At 33.7% G+C, this 21,450-nt stretch overlaps 3 protein-coding genes across 3 annotated transcripts; 2 read left to right on the top strand and 1 right to left on the bottom strand.

Annotated features, from left to right (window-relative positions):
• Nucleotides 1-66: 66 nt before the first annotated feature.
• Nucleotides 67-1,509, bottom strand: nol7 (nucleolar protein 7). Its single transcript, XM_067362250.1, has 8 exons — nucleotides 1,288-1,509; nucleotides 1,147-1,207; nucleotides 971-1,026; nucleotides 839-888; nucleotides 712-751; nucleotides 494-615; nucleotides 330-407; nucleotides 67-247 (listed from the first exon to the last, which is right to left on the bottom strand). The coding sequence occupies exons 1-8, from the start codon at nucleotides 1,410-1,412 to the stop codon at nucleotides 174-176; spliced, it is 606 nt and encodes a 201-aa protein (XP_067218351.1). The 5' UTR covers nucleotides 1,413-1,509; the 3' UTR covers nucleotides 67-173.
• A 774-nt stretch (nucleotides 1,510-2,283) lies between these two features.
• On the top strand, nucleotides 2,284-4,914 carry epdr1 (ependymin related 1). The gene is made up of 3 exons (XM_067363715.1): nucleotides 2,284-2,628; nucleotides 4,001-4,209; nucleotides 4,301-4,914. The coding sequence occupies exons 1-3, from the start codon at nucleotides 2,402-2,404 to the stop codon at nucleotides 4,489-4,491; spliced, it is 627 nt and encodes a 208-aa protein (XP_067219816.1). The 5' UTR covers nucleotides 2,284-2,401; the 3' UTR covers nucleotides 4,492-4,914.
• A 3,023-nt stretch (nucleotides 4,915-7,937) lies between these two features.
• On the top strand, nucleotides 7,938-21,291 carry stard3nl (STARD3 N-terminal like). Its single transcript, XM_067364184.1, has 9 exons — nucleotides 7,938-8,053; nucleotides 10,063-10,341; nucleotides 10,501-10,578; nucleotides 14,264-14,341; nucleotides 14,540-14,593; nucleotides 14,682-14,799; nucleotides 14,972-15,073; nucleotides 19,771-19,826; nucleotides 19,914-21,291. The coding sequence occupies exons 2-8, from the start codon at nucleotides 10,138-10,140 to the stop codon at nucleotides 19,821-19,823; spliced, it is 687 nt and encodes a 228-aa protein (XP_067220285.1). The 5' UTR covers nucleotides 7,938-8,053; nucleotides 10,063-10,137; the 3' UTR covers nucleotides 19,824-19,826; nucleotides 19,914-21,291.
• Nucleotides 21,292-21,450: the final 159 nt, after the last annotated feature.

Here is a 21,450-nt window from a genome sequence, read left to right on the forward strand (position 1 = left end):
TTCATATATGTTTACTATGAGTTAATGGAAAAGGTACTAAATTAAGTGTCCTTTTGTAAAATGTGATCCACATGGTCAAAAACACCTGGATGATGGAAGGCGTCTCCGAGGGCGGTTTCCAGTTCTCAAGTGTTGAACTCATAATCCAGCAATTCTTTCTCCTGTTTTAGATCTCAGGAAGGAACCAGTTTCCTTTTCTGTAAAAACCTTTTATTGGACTGTGCAACCTTTGCTTTTACATTGGCACCTGTAGATGAATAAAGACAGCTCAGACTGTTGCTTTCCAAAACAAAAATACAGTTGCTGAACATGAAAATCTCACCACCCACCCATTTTTTTACTCGCAAACTCCACAGCTGCACCTTGGTTGACACCCCTTTTCCTTTTGAGGGACAGAATCTCTGCATCTGAAGAGAAATATACACAAAAATATTCGTTTTTCTACTAAATTTGGTTTGGAAAATGGTCTGAATAACACAATGTGTTATCTTACTGGTTGTTCTTTTGGTTCCTGGTCCATAAAGACGGGACTGAATGAAGTCCATGGCACTCTGTTGCAGTGATTTGGCAGCGGTTTCATCCTTCACTCTCTTTACGCTGTAGCTGTCTGGTAAACTGAAATCAGATTTCCATATTTCAAATAATATATATATATATATATATATAAATATATATATGAGGTAAGGTCAACATAAACATAGTTAATATTACCTTTTGGAGTTTGTTTTTGACGTTGTCTTCTCTCCCTCATCTATAAAATAGTTTTGTCATTTAATACATAAACTGACCAACAGAAAAAAAATGTGTAAAGTTATAAAATTCCAGTGTAACAGCTTACCTTTGATTGTTTGATTGTTAGCTTTGTCATTCTCTGATAGCTCAGTCTGTCTAAAATGAAAGAAAAACAGTTTATTAAGTTTCCAAAATGATTTAAGGAATCAAATGGATTGTTTTCCTCTGGAGAGCTTACTTCTGGGGTTCTGTATCAAATTCCTCCAGGAGGTGTTCTGGAAGACGTTTTCTCGACTGAAAAACAACAGATGAAACATTTCATGATGTTAAATCTACAATTTATTGAGTGAAAGTGTGTAAAGTCTCTAGTAATAATAATATAGTAACGTTAGACGTCCTGGGGATAGTATTCACCTTTTGTTCTTGATATAACTGTTGTCTTTTCCTTCGCTTCTCCTTCAATAGGTTCTTTTCTCTGAAAGAAAAGCATAAAAAGGTTTAAACCCCATGAGCTCATGTGCTCTGTGTGTCTGAAACCAGCGGACACTCACAGACCTTTTAGCCGACTCCAGTGCCTCTTTAACGCTCTTCAGCGCAGCACTTTTGGACTCATCAAAGCCGACCTCCTCGGGGAGCTCATCATCACTGGACTCAAACTCAGCCTGGGTCAATTCAGACATTTTATCAGTCTCTTTTAGCGTAGTAAACCTGATTTTAGTACACACGCTGGAAGGGAATCGCCATATTAAACGCCAACAACGTTAAACATACATTAAAGACAGGCAGACTAAAGTCACAAGTATTGGCTGCAATAACTGCTGCCATCTGGTGGTTCGGATGTCCCTGCAATATCTGCTCGTAAACAAACTGATGCAAATGGCGGAGTTTATAATAATAGCGCCAGATAAGATCATCACATTTATATGTAAAAGTACACATAGATAAGTATAACTAGATATTGTTTATAATTTAATATTTGTATTTCATAATTCCCTGCAGTTTGTATTATGCATTATTACAGTAAATACTAAAAAAGTACGTAAATAACATTTTAAAATTACTACTACTACTACTACTACTACTACTACTACCATACAGACTAGTAATATGATAATTCAAAATGCTCGATTGCTTATTATGGTGACATCTTATGGTTCCTTGCAACAACAAAAAAAGTAAATAAATAATAATAACCTACGTTTTTATTATTATTATTATTATTATTATTATTATTATTAACATTACTACTACCATACAAACTATTATTTATAATATTGATCGTTCAAAATATTTGTAATTATTATGGTGAAATCGTATGTTTCTTTGCAACCAAAAAAAAAAGTAATTATTATTAATAATAAATTGTATTATTATAATTATTAATAAATGTAATTATACAATGTTAATAGATTTTAGTAATAAAAATAAACTATAGGCTATACTTCCTTTCAACGAGTGAAGAATAAATAGTCTTATGGTCCGTCATGCGGTTTTGACATCTGACCAATCGGTGTTTCTGACGTGTTTGTGACATGGATGCTGCTGCTGATGGTGTGTTGGTATTGTGAGGATTAGGCACCAGCGCAAACACTGGCTAGAAAAAAAATACTATTCAGATCGTTGGGTCAGTATTTAATTTCCATGTAAATATCGCTTTGCACAAGCAGGCATGTCAGGTTTTGTTGTTTTTGCGCTAGTGTTGTCATTGTCCGCGACAGTGTCTTGTCTGGGCTCTGAGCCGCCTCAGCCCTGTCTCGCGCCGCTACAGTGGGAGGGTCGGACCGTCCAATATGACCACGGCACGGGACGAAACACACGGGCAGCGGTCACCTATGATGCACAGAATCAGCGAATTAGGGTTCTGGAGCAGAAGACGGGACACACACCTTGTAAAAAGTATGAATTCATCAAATGTTATGAAATGCATTTTAATGTTTTCTTCTTGTCACTGCAAAATACTCAGTACCTTTTGTCTTGTTCTGCAGTACAACCATCTAAACATTCTTACCATGATATACACTTACTTGAGAAGCAAAATGTCATAATGTAAAATTATCAAAATTAAGTGACCCTTAAAAACAGTAGCAATATCTGCCAATGGGGTAATTTAAAGGGATTTGTTTTTATGGCTTTTAAATGGTCACTTATTTATTTATTTTATTATTTTACAGAAAATTTGACTTTGTATCTGGGTCATTGACGAATAAGGTTTATAAAAGTGTAAAAAAAAAAAATAATAATTTATTAAGTGTTAACAATGAAATTGTGGTTTTTATAATCAATTAACTCTGCTTTTGTCATTTTTTACAAGATGGACAAATATTGTCACCAAAAAAGTAATTCGGTTTAACCAAAATTTCGGTTTTACCAAATGACACTTTTGGTTATACCGAATGACGATATTTTCAAACAATGCTAACAGACTGATATCTAGCTGAACAAGGACAATCAAACATTTTATATTTAGTACAAGTTTTTAAAATATTACCACATTTTCCATGTTTTATAGCGGTTGCACCGAATGACCTGATGTTTCGGGATATGCGTATGAGCAAGTAAAAACAAGAATTTTTCAAGTAGTTAAGAGAAAGTTAGCTACTTTGCTTCATGACTATGTGGTCCTTTGCAGGTGTCTGAATGATGTCACATCCTGTCACATGATATTGACCTCATGACTTGATCCAAAATGGTCCCCTTATATTGGTTACCCCGAATGACATCAATGAAATTCATTTTTCCAGACATTCTTTCTCATAACAAAGCAATGACTTCTACACATAATTTTAATATCATTTTGCAGTATGTTGATATATGATGTTATAAAATCATGCCAGAATAAAAAAATATATACATTTATTACATTTTAAGATGTTTTAATCACTAATGAAATGGCTGTATTGGCCTTTGGACGGTTAAACCGAATGACCTTTTGACACGTCAAAATCTTTAAAATACATTTATATGTAGCAAAATATAATTAAAACCTTTTGGATTAAATAAAATAGATCTAGTTGTACTACCTTACATACTTTGGATGTCATATCTTTGTTTTTTACTATTATTAAGACCTTTGAACGAAAAAAAAAAAAAAAGACCCGTCATGTTATTTTGCTTATCAAGATGATGCAGATGATCCATTATAGTCAAAATTAGAATGACCACTCACAGTTACTCTGTTCTGAAAAACCATTAAAACAAGATTAAGTTTAATTGATTTTATGTAAATTTACTTGCATTCATTTATTTGTACTGTGCATTTGTTTTCGAGGTTCTTTGAGTACATCTACTTGTTCAAGAGTGGAGTGCTTTTCCAGATTGAGGAAATTACCAAACAGTGTGCAAAGATCACTCTGACGGAGGCCTGGGACCCTTATGACATACCCCTGAACTCTACATATGAGGACCAGTACTTCATTGGAGGACCTGGAGACATGATCGAAGTTCAAGAATGGTCTGATCGAAAACCGGCTCGCAAAAGTATGTTTGTTATAGTTATGTTGTAAATTTTGCAAGAACTCTTAATATGATTAAGTCCTGATTATCTAAATTTTTTCATTTTCCCTCACAGATGAAGCTTGGGTTGGTGTGTACACTTTGAAGGACTGCTATCCTGTGCAGGAGACATACACAAAGAACAGTAGCGTGACCACGTCCACTCGCTTCTTTGACCTTCAGCTGGGCATTAGTGACCCTGGCGTGTTCAACCCACCCAGCACCTGCCAGTCAGCACTGTCCGAGAAGATGAAATCTGACTGCTGAATACCTCGCTCATCTCTGCTCATCACAGTACATATTACCCATAATACAGTAACAGCTTCTAAATAACTGAAATTGCACTGACAAAGAGCACATGAAATGAATGCAGGTACTGTTAAATATAATCAGCTTTGAAATAAACCAAGAATGTCAGTTTTAAGTTCACTAGTTCCTGTTGATTTACAGTGTGAACTGTGCCTCACATATTACTGAAGCCTCGTTTTTAATATGCTATGTTTTTGGCAAACTATGTGTTGTGCTGATCCAGGGTGGATTAATGTAGTACTTACTGTTTTGTTTTACAGTTAATATTTTGTTCAACTACTTTTTATTTAGCCTTTAAGATGGTTTACAGTGTGGATGCTTATAGTTTATTTTGTTTGTAATTGTTGAAGAAACCTCTAGAATTTGAATTTCAATAAAATTGTTTACCTCACTACCACTGTTGTTGAGCAAATTAATTTAACAATATATAGCTTTTATTAGACAATTAACCAGTGATGTTACATAGACAGTAGTCTCAGACGTCACGACCACAGATGCATATGGCACACTTATCTGGAAACACTTCAGGATTTTCAAAGTCATCATCTGGTTGGTTGAATTTTACAGGATGTCCGGGAGACGTGTGTGTTGCGTTCTTTAACGGTCCACCTATAAACAAATGCCGTGATGCCAAACCCCCTAATGGAAGAAGAATGCCATCATGTTTACTGTGACAATGAGCGTTTACCAGGATCAACTAAATGCTGGATTTTCGAAAGTATGTGAAGTTCGCGGCTCCATTGTTGCAATAAACTTGCACACGTTCTTGAATTATTGAATCATTTATTAGATGCATGCCGGTCTGTAATTGTAGGGACATCGACTTTATATTTTCAAGCCCCTAAACGTGAACAAAACAAACTGATCGGTTGCATTACATGTCAGTCAAACGTCCTCTTGGGCGTTCTATGGCTAATGAAAGCTGCGATAGAGTTCAGACCTTCTACATCAGATTATACGGAGCCCTGGACATGACATGCAGGAAAAAAATAGTAGGCTAAATCATGCGGACAATTTATTAATTCGTTCCCTCGACTTACTAAAACATGCGCGTGATAATTAAAACGAGGGAGCGAAATAGTAAATTGTGTTCGCAAATTTTAGTAAATTGAGCGAACAAAATAGTAAATTGTGCGCAAATTTTAGTAAATCGAGCGAACAAAATAGTAAATTGTGCGCAAATTTTAGTAAATCGAGCGAACAAAATAGTAAATTGTGGGCCAATTTTAGTAAATCGAGCGAACAAAATAGTAAATTGTGCGCAAATTTTAGTAAATCGAGCGAACAAAATAGTAAATCGTGTGCAAATTTTAGTAAATCGAGCGAACAAAATAGTAAATTGTGCGCAAATTTTAGTAAATCGAGCGAACAAAATAGTAAATTGTGCGCAAATTTTAGTAAATCGAGCGAACAAAATAGTAAATCGTGTGCAAATTTTAGTAAATCGAGCGAACAAAATAGTAAATCATGCGCAAATTTTTGTAAATCGAGCGAACAAAATAGTAAATTGTGCGCAAATTTTAGTAAATCGAGCGAACAAAATAGTAAATTGTGGGCCAATTTTAGTAAATCGAGCGAACAAAATAGTAAATTGTGCGCAAATTTTAGTAAATCGAGCGAACAAAATAGTAAATTGTGCGCAAATTTTAGTAAATCGAGCGAACAAAATAGTAAATCATGTGCAAATTTTAGTAAATCGAGAGAAACAAAATAGTAAATCGTGCAAAAATTTTAGTAAATCGAGCGAAAAAATAGTAAATTGTGTGCAAATTTTAGTAAATCGAGTGAACAAAATAGTAAATTGTGCGCAAATTTTAGTAAATCGAGCGAACAAAATAGTAAATCGTGCGCAAATTTTAGTAAATCGAGAGAAACAAAATAGTAAATTGTGCGCAAATTTTAGTAAATCGAGCGAACAAAATAGTAAATCTTGCGCAAATTTTAGTAAATCGAGCGAACAAAATAGCAAATCGTGCGCAAATTTTAGTAAATCGAGCGAACAAAATAGTAAATCGTGTGCGCAAATTTTAGTAAATCGAGCAAACAAAATAGTAAATCATGCGCATGTTTTAGTAAATCGAGGGAACAAAATAGTAAATTGTGTGCACGATTACATTTTTTTTTCTTGCATGTCATGCTCCGTAATACGGTTGTTTAATGAAAGCATTATTTTTCTGCTCCAGTCTGTAGAGGTTTGAAATAAAGATCTTGTAAATTGAAATGAAATCATCATGCATAATGTCATCAAGTAATGTTTGCTTGTATCATCTTGATTAGCATAAGGGTTAGTTCACCCAAAAATGAAAATTCTGTCATTAATTACTCACCCTCATGTCGTTCCACACCCATAAGACCTTCATTCATGTTCAGAACACAAATTAAGATATTTTTGATGAAATCCGATGGCTCAGTGAGAAAAGCTACTAAAGAAAGCTACAGAAAGCTACTAAAGACATTTAAAACATGTCATGTGACTACAGTGGTTCAACCTTAATGTTATGAAGTGATGAGAATACTTTTTGTGTGCCAAAAAAACCCCAAATAACGACTTTATTCAATAATATCTAGTGATGGCCGATTTCAAAACACTGTTTCATGAAGTTTCAAAGCTTTACAAATCTTTTGTTTTGAATCAGAGGTTCGGAATGGCAAAGTCTCATGAAACAAGGCTTTGGTTGAACCACTGTAGTCACATGAACTGTTGTAAATATGTCTTTAGTAGCTTTCTGGGTGTTTGAAAGTGTAAATTAACTTGCTGTCAATGCACTGAGCCATCGGATTTCATCAAAAATATCTTAATTTGTGTTCTGAAGATGAATGAAGGACTTACGGGTGTGGAACTACATGAGGGTGAGTAATAATTGACATTATTTTCATTTCTGGGTGAACTAACCCTTTAAGAGAATACAGTGACTTAAAACCTAAACTGTCTGTATGTCTTTGCACTAAAGGCTTTAAACATTTAACATGAATGGAACAAAAATGAAAACAAAACAATTTGGACCACAAATTAATGTGATGAACTACATTTGAGGTTACTCCGCTAGAATGCTTTTGTGAATTTGAGGAGAACTGACTTCACACATTGACTAAAATGACCTTCACACCAGTTTATTAAAAGTCAGAAATGAGCAAAGTTGGACCTGATAGGAGCTCTGGCACCATTTGTGTGCGGATGTCACTTGTTTTCGTCTGAATGCAATGAAATTTCTGTATGAGTATATTATAGCTTTGTATAGCAAAATAAATGTAATCAAACTGCTATTGATTGTTTGTTATAATATTTACTTGATGCTGCAGAACTATAAATGAATTCAGTTAGAATAGTTGACAGGCCTGACGCAGTTCCGGATTCTACTACATATCCCAGAATCCTCTTTCCAAAACAACATCACACTATTTCCTGTTCATTTAAAGAAAGTCATCAGATGGTGCGGAATTTTTTTTAGCGAGATAGATCCTCATTGAATTATATGTTGACTGTAATACAACGCGTACTTTTATAGGATTGCACACCAAGGTAAGCGACATGATCGTTAACTCGCATTTATTTTGATAAATCAATGCTAATGTCGCAACGAATGAGCCGCTTCTGTTGTGCAGATTGATTGACTCAGTGTAACCGGATAGATTGTTTTCAAGAGAGATTGTGAGTTCAGGATTGTTTATTCCGCTTGTTACCGTTTTAGGTAGCAAGATAGAAATCTATGCTGTGTTATTATGACACTGTGCTTCACATTTTTAGGAAATTCTCGCTGGGTTTCCTGTTATACCGTTGTTGTATTATCATGCTAGCTCATAGCATGCAAATTGTTTTGGCAGAGCTCTGAAATAACCACTTCACAACATAAACACAGACGAACTCATAACTCATATCAGTTAATTGGGTTGTATACTTAAATTGTCCATTTAATAGAAGGAACTAGGCCCATTTTGTATTAGCAAGTGTCATATAAAAAGCAATAAAGCCAAATTTCCCATATTGTCATTAAGGGTAGTTCACAACTATATGAAGAAGTCAGTTCACTTCTCATGTATAAATCTTCAGATCTGTCATACTGAGTGATATGCAAACAATGCATGAAAATTCCTGTGCTCGTTGTTTCTTGGTAAATGACCTCATAAGAGGAACTCGTCCCACTAACCTGACAGACACTTACTGTTCTCTTAAACTCGTGCCTGTTTTATACTTTTTCTCGAGTACTTCCTGGTCTTCCTGATAAGACTTGCAAGACTAGATTTCAATGTTCTTTCTTTTATTAAGACTAGTTATATTCCCTTACTTTCCACAACAGTCTTTTCAATTTTGATTAAAATTGCATTATAGCAAGCCTTGTTGAATCCACTTCAGAGTATTTGGCTGATAGTTTTGTCATGATGTGTTAATTTAGGTACAAGTTCTTGTCTGTTTTCGTCATGATCATACATTATCCTGCTTATTACACTGCTGCTTGGCAAATACAAAATATATATACACAATATTAATTTGAGTTGTTATTATGCTGCCTTCACATGCTATTGAGAATTTGATCATTCCTACTTCTGAAGTCGTGATTACAAGCTTATCGCATTCAAGTTTTGAAATGGGAAGGCGAATGTGCAATTTTTACTTAGGAAACTTGTATTTAAGGCAGGATTACTGTCATGGTGTCAGATGTGACAGAGCTCTCTGCAGAATCATGGGTAATGTAGTTTTTCACCAGAATTCTGCTGTTAAACAAGATTTTTTTTTTAAAATAAGTTGAATAATGAAGGCTGATGGCTAAAGCAAAAGCAAATAACTTTAAAAAACCCGTTGTAGCTCACAATAGGTCTGTCTTTAAAGGTTTATTTTAAGTTACTGTTTAAAATCAATTCCCCTATGGAGAAAATGAATGGAATTTTCACTTTTGGTGTTGTGCCAAATTTCGACCCCCTGCCAGATTATTCCGCCCCTAGTATTGGTAATACCGGTATATACCGGTAAATTTCTGGAAACTTTCCAGGGGAACTTAACCTGGGGAATTTTGGAAATATTCCAATTTGGAAACTTAACAGGAATTTACGGCATTTATGGGAATTAATTGCAAATTTTGGGAAATGTATATAAATGTATAATATTTATATAAAATGTATCATATACAAACATAAAAACATTTTGTTTGGTGGTCATAACATGAAATGACAGTTATTTCTTTTTCGCATTCAATTCATTTTAATTTAGGGAATATGTAAAATAAATATATTTTTATTGCAGGATTAGGATTAGGGGTGGGGTTAAGATTAGCCAATTAGGTGGCGACTTCAACGAGGGGGTAATAATTTGGCACAACACCGAACTTGCACTCTATAATTGCCATTAGTGTTTCATCAGTTCTTTCTTGTTTTATTTTTATTTTATTTATTTTGAGTATATCCACTGAGAGGTGTTACAGAATGTTGGGTGGTTTTGTTGATATAAAGACGTCACAAAGTCCTGATCATATGACAGCAATAACTGTAAACCTTTGACCGCTGTGTGAAATGCCTCTACTTTCTGTGTCCTGTCAGAACTAGGCATGACTATAGAGTCTGACTCTCAAGAAGTGTGAATGGAGTGACACGAGTGGACAAGACTGACAAGTCATGGACAGCCAGTGCAGCAGCAGTGTGGGGTCCCGGGCCACTCTAGGGGGTGTGGGCAACATTAACTCCACCCTCATTTCTTCCCGTATCGAGTCCTACGAAGCAGGAGAGAAGAAGTGCATCTCTGATGTTCGAAGAACCTTTTGCTTGTTCGTGACCTTTGACCTTTTGTTCGTCACTTTGCTGTGGATCATTGAGCTCAATGTATGCTGTGGTTTTACATCTCCACTAGATATTATTAATAATGTGAAGTTCTTTTCAATTTAAGTGGAAAAACATGCGTTTTTTAGTGATTCAGATGCATTGCATTTTGTTTGAATGCAAATAAATGTAATTTTGTTTTTTTTATCTATCTTCATCCAGGTCAATGGAGGAATACAAGAGCAGCTGACGAAAGAGGTGTTGCAGTATGATTACCACAAATCCTTTTTTGACATATTTGTAAGTACTGGCCAATACACTGGCCTCTATTGCAGGCTTTCCCAAACTGGGGTTCACAAGCCCCTTGATTGCATGAGTTGGCAAAGCTAATAATTTATTATATATATATATATATATATATATATATATATATATATATATATATATATATATATATATATATATATATATATATATATATATATATATATTATAAAATATTTATTATATTTAAAATATTTATTATATTTAAAATATTTATTATTTTATTTTATATATATATATATATATATATTTATTTTTTTTTGTTTTATATATATATTTTTTTTTATTTAACATTTTTATGATTTAATTAATACATATATATAAACATCAGAGAACCATGAACATGTGAATGTGTTATACATACATACATGTGAATTAAATTATTGAAATATTAACATAAAGTCTCAGGATCTGCTCTTTACGAATATACTCCATTTTAACTCTTTAGCAGGGAAATCACCAACACTTATAGACGTGCTTTAAGATGAAACTGTTGTGGTAAAATTTTAGTTCCCTTTTCAAAGCTGACTTTTCTCTCTCAACATGAGTGAGATGATAAGAGAGATGACTTCACTTATACCTCTTTCAAACCACATGGTTTCTGTCCAGGAAAACTTCATTATTGTTCTTAAAGGGATAGTTCACCCAAAAACGTTGTTGTCATTTACTCATCCCCATCTCCAAATGACTAATATGACTATTTTTCTTCTGGGGAGCACATAGGAAGGTCATTTGAAGAATGATTTATCCATATATATTGTTTGCCCATTGTTGTACAAAACAAAGAACCTTACTGACTTTCATTATGTGGACATTTTTTTTCAAAATTATCTTCTGTTGTGTTTCACAGAAAAAAGAAAGAACAATACATGGGTGAAGAAATAACCAATTTAACTCTTTAACCCTTCTATCTTGGGTCACATGCTTATAGTGTGTTGCTTCTTTGATGTACACATTCAGTTGTTCTGTGGTGTTTAAAGGGTTAGTTCTTCCAAAAATGAAAATTCTGTCATTAATCACTCACCCTCATGTCGGTCCACACCTGTAAGACCTTTGTTCATCTTCAGAACACAAATTAAGATATTTTTGATGAAATCCGAGAGGTTTTCTTGTCCTTCTTATTCCATTGAAAGCAACAAAATTATCTAGAAAGGTAGTAAAAACATCATTAAAATATGTAGTCCATGTGACTACAGTGGTTCAACCTTAATTTTATGAAGCGACGAGAACATTTTTTGTGCGCAAAAACAAAACAAAAATAATGACTTTATTCCACGTTGCAGAGCATTGCTCAGTATTGGATGGCCGCATGTGTGTGATGCTGATGCAAGAGCTGACCAATACTGAGCAGAATGACCCTAACCACTGTAGTCACGTTGACCATTTTAAACATTGATTGTGGTAATTTCATTGCTTTCAGTGGAGGATAAAAAAAAACTCTCGGATTTCATCACAATATCTCCATTTATTTTCCGAAGACAAACGAAGGTCTTACGGGTGTGGAACGACATGAGGGCGAGTAATTAATCACAGAAATTTCATTTTTGGGGGAACTAACCCTTTAAAATCGTTGTTTTGGATCCTTTAAATGTGCAAGCTTCTGCCTTATTTTAAGCAGGGTTTAAAAATAAGTCAACACTTTTTATTTTAAGACAGCTTGGTATTTGCGAAATAAACCTGTAGACTTTGCCCTATAAGTTGCGGTGTGGCCTAGATTTATACAAATACACAGTGAGATGCTATTTTGAAAATGCTACCTGACAGCATTCTTTAAACTGAAGTTTTAAAGCAACAAATCTTTCATGAAATGTTGATAAACCAGTCTTGAATGGTAGATAGCACACAGTGTAGTGTGTCATTCACTACAGTACAAACCTTTTAGCATTAGTTTGATCAAAATACAGTTAAATAATGAAATATTATTACAATTTTAAAAAAGTGCTTTCTATTTGAATATATATTTATATATGTAATTTATTCCTGTGATGGCAAAGCTGAATTTTCAGCATCATTATTCCAGTCTTTAGTGTCACATGATCCTTCAGAAATCATTCTAATATGCTGATTTGATGCTCAAGGAACAATTTTAATTATTATCAGTGTTGAAAACAATTGTGCTGCTTAATATTTTTGTGGAAACCATGATCATTTTTCAGGATTCTTTGATGAATAGAAAGTTTAAAATAACTGCATTTATATTGAATAGAAATCATTTGTGACATTATAAATGACTTCTGTCACTTTTGATCAGTTTAATGCATCCTTAGTAATGAATAAATGAATATAAATGAATAAAAAGTAATGAATAAAACTAATTTCTTTCAAAATGTAAAAAATGAATAAAATTTTTAGGGTCCGAGCACCAATGGTGTGAGGACCCTATTGGAATTGCTCAGCCAATTCTTCTTCTTCTCCAAAATGAATCGCATTTTTGAGGGCCTAAACGTTCTCAAAAACTTTGCACACGCGTCAGAAGTGGTGAAAATTTACATCTGATATGGGTTTCAGAATTAGGTGTGGCAAAATGGCTCGATAGCGCCACCTACAAAATTTCAATTAAGCGCCCTTCATGCTACGTTTCAGGTACAGTTATGAAATTTGGTAGAAAGATGTAACAGCCCAATACCTACAAAAAAGCCCCTGGGTGCAAAGTTTGTAAACCCAACAGGAAGTGAGATATTTTTAATTTTCTCTACAAAATTTTGGCAGTTTTTGCCATTTCCAGACGTTGTACTTTAACGAACTCCTCCTAGAGCTTTAATCAGATCAACATCATATTTGGTCAGTCTAATCTAAAGGCCTTTGTGACGTTAAATTGTGAAGATCTAGAGTTTTTGCTGAAGGGCGTGTCCGTGGTGGCCTGGCAAAGTTTGATGTTTCGCCATGAAACAGGAAGTTGTTGTAACTCAGGCATACAATGTCTGATCTGCCCCAAACTTTACATGAGTGATAAAAGTCCTGGCCTAAAGACATCTATATGACAATATTCAGTTACAGTCATAACGCCACCTGGGGGCAACTGGAAATGACATGTTTTACACTATGATTAACTCCTCCTATAGCTTTAATCAGATCAACATCATATGTTGGTCAGTCTAATCTAAAGGCCTTTGTGACGTTAAATTGCAAAGATCTAGAGTTTTCGTTGAAGGGCGTGTCCGTGGCGGCCTGACAAAGTCTGATGTTTCGCCATGAAAGAGGAAACTGCTGTAACTCATGCATACTATGTCTGATCTGCCCCAAACTTTACATGAGTGATAAAAGTCCTGGCCTAAAGACATCTATATGACAATATTCAGTTAGCTATAGCGCCACCTGTTGGCAGCAGGAAGTGTGGCACTTTTACATGATGTTGCTATAATTCTCCTTTATTTACTCGCTTACATGCATGTCGCCCACTGTTCGCTGTTTTCTTGAGGCCAACGGGTGGCGGTGAGCCCGGGTGCGAGGGCCCTTTCATCGCTGCTTGCAGCTTTAATATTTATTTTGAATTTCTTTCAAAATGAATAAAATGTTATTTTTTGATAAATAAGTTTTCTAAAAAAAAAAAAAATTCCAAAAAAGAGAACTTACACACCCCAAACTGTTGAACAATAATCTGTTTATGCTGTATATATAGAAGCAAAAGCTAATGTTACAGAAAGAATGTTTTTCTCCTCAGCTCTTGGCTGTGTTCCGCTTTGCAGTCTTGATTCTGGCCTATGCAGTGTGCAGACTGCGTCATTGGTGGGCCATTGCGGTAGGCAGCCTTTTAATTTATTCTCCTCCACCCTCCACCAGAGGGCACTGTTGCTTTACTCATTAATAACATGATGGAACTTTGTTTCAGTACTTAACATGACTGAGCTTCACTTAAACATATAACTATAAAAAAAAATAGTAGATTAGATATAGATTTATGTAATGATCATTATATATTTACATTTCTTCATTACAGATAACTACAGCAATCACCACTGGTTTCTTAATAGTGAAAGTAGTTGTATCAAAGGTATGAGATGTTTTTCATTCAGCTTTTTTTTTAAATTGAGATTTACACACTTTTTGCAATGACCCAAAAATGTTCTTCTGTTGTCCAGCTCCTGTCTCAGGGGGCGTTTGGGTATTTGTTACCCATCATCTCCTTCATTCTGGCATGGATAGAGACGTGGCTGCTGGACTTCAAAGTCCTGCCCCAGGAGGCTGGTGATGAAATCAGTGAGAATCAAATGATCTAATATAATCTCTAATTACAGTGAGACAAGCAAACAGTGATCACAAGCATTGTCAGTGCAGGCTAATGGACGTAGACGACATTATAACAACTCATTTGCTCTCACAGTATGTCAGTATCATGGTGTTTAGCTATCATGTGTGTCTTGTGTCACAGGGTATCTCTCAGCGCAGAGTGCGCCAGATCGAGAACCTCTTTTATACCCAGGAGGACCTGTTTCGGAAGGCCAGTTCTACTCTCCTCCTGAATCCATGGCAGGTAATAGCTCACTAACTGTCCAATACTAGCCGGGCAACCATGAGAACCATTTATAGCTTGAAAGATTAGTAAATCTTTTTGTTAATTTTGTTCTTGTTTATGTGTTATCCTTATTTTTTTAGTATATGTTGCATTGTTTTTAGTCATATTTTATTTAAACAGAGATTAGTCTTACAAATGAGAGATTTAATGTTCTCACCACGTTTATACAACAGTAACAGACGTGTATTTCCAGGAAATAGCACTGCTAGAGCTCAGGTGCGCTGTGGTGAGCGCTAGATATTATCAGTGATAAATGTATTTAGAGGTGTTGCAGCAGTATTAAAGCGCAAAAAAAAAAAATTCAAACCATTACCGTCTCCTCTTAATAAATTACAAAGTGTATATTTTGCGCCATTATCATTTTATATCTTATACATAATAAAATTCTCTCTCTCTCTCATATATATTTATTTATTTTTATATATATATATATATATATATATATATATATATATATATATATATATATATATATATATATATATATATATATATATATATATATATATAATGATAAAATCTTATATATAAATACACACACACAGTGCTTAACAAATTTATTAGACCACCACCCAATGTAAGTTTGTGCCATAGCTGTCCTAAACTAACATTTTTTTATGTTTCTGTAATGGTTAATCTACACCAATGTAAGCTCTTAAGTCACAGTAGTGTTTCTAATGCTAAAATATATTTATTGTTACGATTTAATGATAACAAAATTTTCATCAAAAGCAGGTCTTTGGGAACAACTAGAAACTATTTGTAAGTCAATAACAACAGAGACTGGAAAAGTACATAAAAACAAGTCCAGCAAGAACGCAAGCTGTTTTCAAGGCCAAATTAGGCCATACAAAATAAGAATAAAATGTTTGTATGTATATATATATATGTGTATATATATGTATATATATGTGTATGTACATACACACACACATATATAGGTTATTATGTGTAAATAAAGACAATTTAGTTGTTTCAGTTTGTTTGCCTAATAAAGATCAATAAAAGTTTTAGTTTTAAACAAGTTTTTGATAGATTACTACATATATATGTATGTGTGTGTGTGTGTGTGTGTGTGTGTGTGTGTGTGTGTGTGTGTGTGTGTGTGTGTATACAGTACTGTGTTTTAATGACCATCCATATTTATTTTTCAGTCTCTTTATTATGATACGTAATTATGAACAAAATTGTTTCTTTAAGCAAAAATCAGTATTTAATGTGACCTCCTGGACTTCCTTTTTTTTTAGAAAAAAAAAAAAAGAAACTCTGAGAAACTTCTCATCAGATTTTGAAAGTTTTCTTGGCCTCCCAGTCCTTTTCCGTTCCATATAGGTGTAAGAGAGCCGGTTCCTGCTATTGCTCAAGTGTAAGGGGAGGTCAATAAATACTTGTCGCTTTAGCCTATAAAAGGTTTTTTTTTAAATACTATATACAAATTTACTGTATTTTCTGTTTATATTCTAATAAAGAGACTTAGAAATAATTATATATGGTCATTATACCATTGCTAAAACAACATCTAATGGTGGCCTAAGACTTGCTCAGTACTGTATATATGCACACATATATTTTAGGTGCTATGACTCATCTGCATTTCTTTAAAGTTTATCATAGAGTTTTACATGTCAATCCAAAAACATTTTTCCTAGCAATAATTCATGTAAACTATGCATATATTGTACACATTTTGACAATGTTTGCACATTTTCCTCCCCTTTTTGTCTTTTCTTTTTGGTTCATTAAGGGGTACAATTAGATCAGTTAGATCAGTCAGTTAAATGACTTTATAAAGCATGAAAAGAAAAGGTACAAATGATTTTACTCTGATTTTAACTGATTCAATGTATTTGAATATATATTGTGTAATATATACAAAAAAAACACAGAGTACTGTGCAAAAGTCTTAGGCCACCACCAGTTTTATTGTTTTAGCAATGTTTTAATGACCATCCATATTTATTTTTCAGTCTCTTTATTACGATACAAACAGAAAATACAGGAAATATGTACACAAAATGTAAAAAAAAAAAAAAAAATGCTTCTTTAAGCAAAAATCAGTATTAAGTGTGACCTCTTGGACTTCTTCCCTTTTCTCCAAAAAAAGAAACTTTGAGAAACTTCTCATCAGATTTTGAAAGTTTTCTTGGCCTCCCAGTCCTTTTCCGTTTCATATGGGATTAATAGAGCCATTTTCCAGCTATTGCTCAAGTGTAAGGGGAGGTCAATAAATACTTGTCGCTTTAGACTATAAAAGCTTTTTTTTTTTTTTTTTTTTTTTTTTTTTAATTGAGATTTACACACTTTTTTGCAATGACCCAAAAATGTTCTTCTGTTGTTTTTTCTGATTTTTATTTTTTATTTTATTTTTTTTTATACAGCACATACAAATTTCCTGTATTTTCTGGTTATGTTCTAATATTGTTCTAATAAAGAGAAATAATTCTATATGGTCATTATACTATTGCTAAAACATCTAACGTTGACCCAAGACTTTAGCACAGTACTGCATATATAATAGTCAATACGTTTCTATTGCAAATAAATGCTGTTATTTTGAACATTCTACTTATAAAAGAATCCTAATAATTAAACATGGATAATAATAAGAAATGTTTCTTGAGCAAATCTGCATATACATTTATACTAAATTACTGGTAAATTGATATTTCACAGTATTGTTGATCTATCTGTGGATTTGCTCATTTATCTCTAAATTTGCTTATTTATTTATTTATTGACTTGTGTTTGCATTCAGTTTTACACTTGAATCAGCAGTGTCCAGTCCATTGGGGGCAACTAAACACTTCCCTTTCATATTCAATGCACTCATTTTAAATGATTGCAGATGTCTTTGCGCTACACTCTAAAAAATGCTGGGTTAAAAAAAACCCAAGTTGGGTTGAAAATGGACAAACCCAGCAATTGGGTTGTTTTAACCCAGCGGTAGGGTTAAATGTTTGCCCAACCTGCTGGGTAGTTTTATTTAACCCAACTATTGTTTAAAAATGACTGTATTGCTTAATTAAAATTAACCCAAAGTATGTTGGAAATTAACATTTATTAATGTTCGATGAATAATTATTAAACAATAAACATTTATTAAATTGCTTATTAATAAATTTATATTAATTAACTATTAAAGCTTATCAATAAACATTCATCTTTTGTCTATTATTGTTGTCTCTAATTGCATCTGGTTTTTAATTTCCCAACTATTTTGGGTTCATTTTAAGCTAGCCATATAGCAATTTTTAAATAATAGTTGGTTTAAATAAAACTACCCAGCAGGTTGGGCAAACATTTAACCCAACCGCTGGGTTAAAACAACCCAATCGCTGGGTTTGTCCATTTTCAACCCAACTTGGGTTGTTTTTAACCCAGCATTTTTTAGAGTGTAGGACACGCCTTGTAGGCCACATGCCTGTGCTTTAGATTCACAGCCAGAAAAAAGGATCACTTTACTGTGCTGATTTAATTCAGACAGCTGTTGTTCATCTTGTTAAACAGAGCTTCTGAAACACAGAATGAATACTTACCCGAACGATTTTTATTCACTGTATATACAGTACAGTCCAAAAGTTTGGAACCACTAAGATTTTTAAAAGAAGATTCGTCTGCTCACCAAGGCTACATTTATTTAATTAAAAATGCAGTAAAAAACAGTAATATTGTGAAATATTATTACAATTTAAAATAACTGCTTCTATTTGAATATAATTTCACAAAGTAATTTATTCCTGTGATGCAAAGCTGAATTTTCAGCATCATTACTCCAGTCTTCAGTGTCACATGATCCTTCAGAAATCATTCTAATATGCTGATTTGCTGCTCAAGAAACATTTATGATTATTTTCAATGTTAAAAACAGTTGTGTACTTTTTTTTCAGGATTCCTTGATGAATAGAAAGTTCAAAAGAACAGCATTTATCTGAAATACAAAGCTTCTGTAGCATTATACACTACCGTTCAAAAGTTTAGGGTCAGTAAGAATTTTTATTTTTATTTTTTTAAAAAGAAATTAAAGAAATGAATACTTTTATTCAGCAGTAAAGACATTTATAATGTTACAAAAGATTAGATTTCAGATAAACACAGTTCTTTTGAACTTTCTATTCATCAAATAATCCTGAAAAAAAATATTGTACACAAATTTATTTTGTACACATTAAATGTTTCTTGAGCAGCAGATCAGCATATTAGAATGATTTCTGAAGGATCATGTGACACTGAAGACTGGAGTAATGATGCTGAAAATTCAGCTTTGCATCACAGGAATAAATTACTTTGTGAAATATATTCAAATAGAAAACATTATATTTTAAATTGTAATAATATTTCACAATTTTACTGTTTTTACTGTATTAAATAAATGTAGCCTTGGTGAGCAGACGAAACTTCTTTTAAAAACATTAAAAATCTTAGTGGTTCCAAACTTTTGGACTGTACTGTATATATTCAAGAACATTTATAAATTTTTTTCTAATATTATTTCAGTTTTTTAGCACTTCGAAAAAACAGCACAGACATCAAAATTATGTGTACTTTAGTAACATGACATAAAACATCCTTGTTGTTGTGTGTAAACAACCGGCATGTACATACAGTAGGCCTACAGCAATGTTAAACACTCACTATATGATCTTCTGCTTCTGTAGACTCTGATGAAGACCTCGATGACAAACATGATCTAGAGAAGCCCATCGTCTAACAGGTATTCAAAATACATTATTATAACTTTTTTTTCATTCCTCCATCTATCTTAATCTAATTAATATGATTGTATTTCACTTTTTATTAGGAGCTTGGAGTAAACACTGACTACTGGAGTACATCAGCCTCTTCCAGCGCTGCTCGACCTCGGGCTGTGTGTCTTAATATGGGTTTGTGTACATGGGTGACCAGAACAAGACATTCACGCTGCCTTAGATCCACCATCGCCACCATCAGCAGTTTGTTGATCTGTCTCTGTATGCCCACACAAGCTCTCAGTGCAGTCACATTTTTGTGTGCGTCTTAATTTCTCCCACTGAACACTGTTCTGCTTATGCAGCACTTACTGAAAAAATGAAGGATTTTAATGTGTATTTTGAAGTTAATCAACAAGTAATACCAGTGTTGACCACGACATTTAGCTTGTTTTCACACGACACTCTTCAACTCTGCTTCCGTGTAACAAAACGACTGCCACATGTTCATGCAGTAAAGCTCAAATGTGTATTAACAAGACCTACATGTGAATAGCAGTAAAGTCTCAGGTCTGCACTGCCACTCTTTAGTATGTGAAGATTTCATGTTTTTCAGTTTATTCTCCTTTTCTTTCTTTTTTTAAATGATTTTTTTTCTACCAGTCTGAGCGTGTTCGGAATGAACAGAGAGAGTTGCAAAATAAAGGACTGGCTTAGTTTTGCATGAAAAGCACTTAAATGAAGAACTCTGACTTGTAATGATGAATGGGTATATAAGAAAGTTTTTATGTTTGTCTTTGGCTCCTCTTCAGTAAGCATTCCTAAATCATCTTAAGTACGTTAAATAGATCTACTTCCTGTTGAGTTTACTTGTGCCATGCTTACTGAATAAGGGCTTATGTACCTGGTTTGGGTCTGGGACCTTCAGTTTTCTATGAATATATATAGAGAATCTCCATATGTATCCATTACAAAGTATGCAGGATAATGGCAGATTGTATATTCTTCTTTGGTTGTGTATTAAACAATGTTTTTATTAAATGCAAGTCTTTATGCATCAGTTTTACAGCGAGGGGAGCGGAAACCCCTGCTGCTCTCACGGATGGTGCAGCTCGTCACCCGCAAATAACAGCTTAGGTTAACAAGACAAACAGGCTGCAGCCGCTAATAAATTATCAGCCAATCATGCTGTGGTTAAACTGCTGCTTGTTTTCTTTCCAGTAAGCGCCTCCGCCTGTGGCATGTACATACCCAACCAAATTTTCCTACCGCAGCAGTTTCAATCACCAGCGTCATGTTTGCAAATTCATGTCTGGGGTTTTGATCTTTAAACTTCATTAAATCTGATACAAGAAATGCTCTTTTGTAGCTAAAACAGTAAACCATATAAAGATGTAAAGTATTCTTAGATTAGAAGTGTTCTTTTTTTAAGTAGTAATTTTAGGTAGTCATTTAGCAGACATAAACTCAAAAAAACGTGAGCCTTTTTTTTAAGTTTTATGCAATTTAATTGTAAATTTCTGTCAAATTAAATTAAATTATCCTTAAATATTTAATCAACTATTCAATTAAAAGGTAACACTTTACAATATTAGTTAACATTAGTTAAAATGAACTAATAGTGAACTACATTTCTACAGCATTTATTAA

The sequence above is a fragment of the Chanodichthys erythropterus genome, chromosome 16 (genome assembly GCF_024489055.1).
Source record: "Chanodichthys erythropterus isolate Z2021 chromosome 16, ASM2448905v1, whole genome shotgun sequence".
NCBI classification, from domain to species: domain Eukaryota; kingdom Metazoa; phylum Chordata; class Actinopteri; order Cypriniformes; family Xenocyprididae; genus Chanodichthys; species Chanodichthys erythropterus.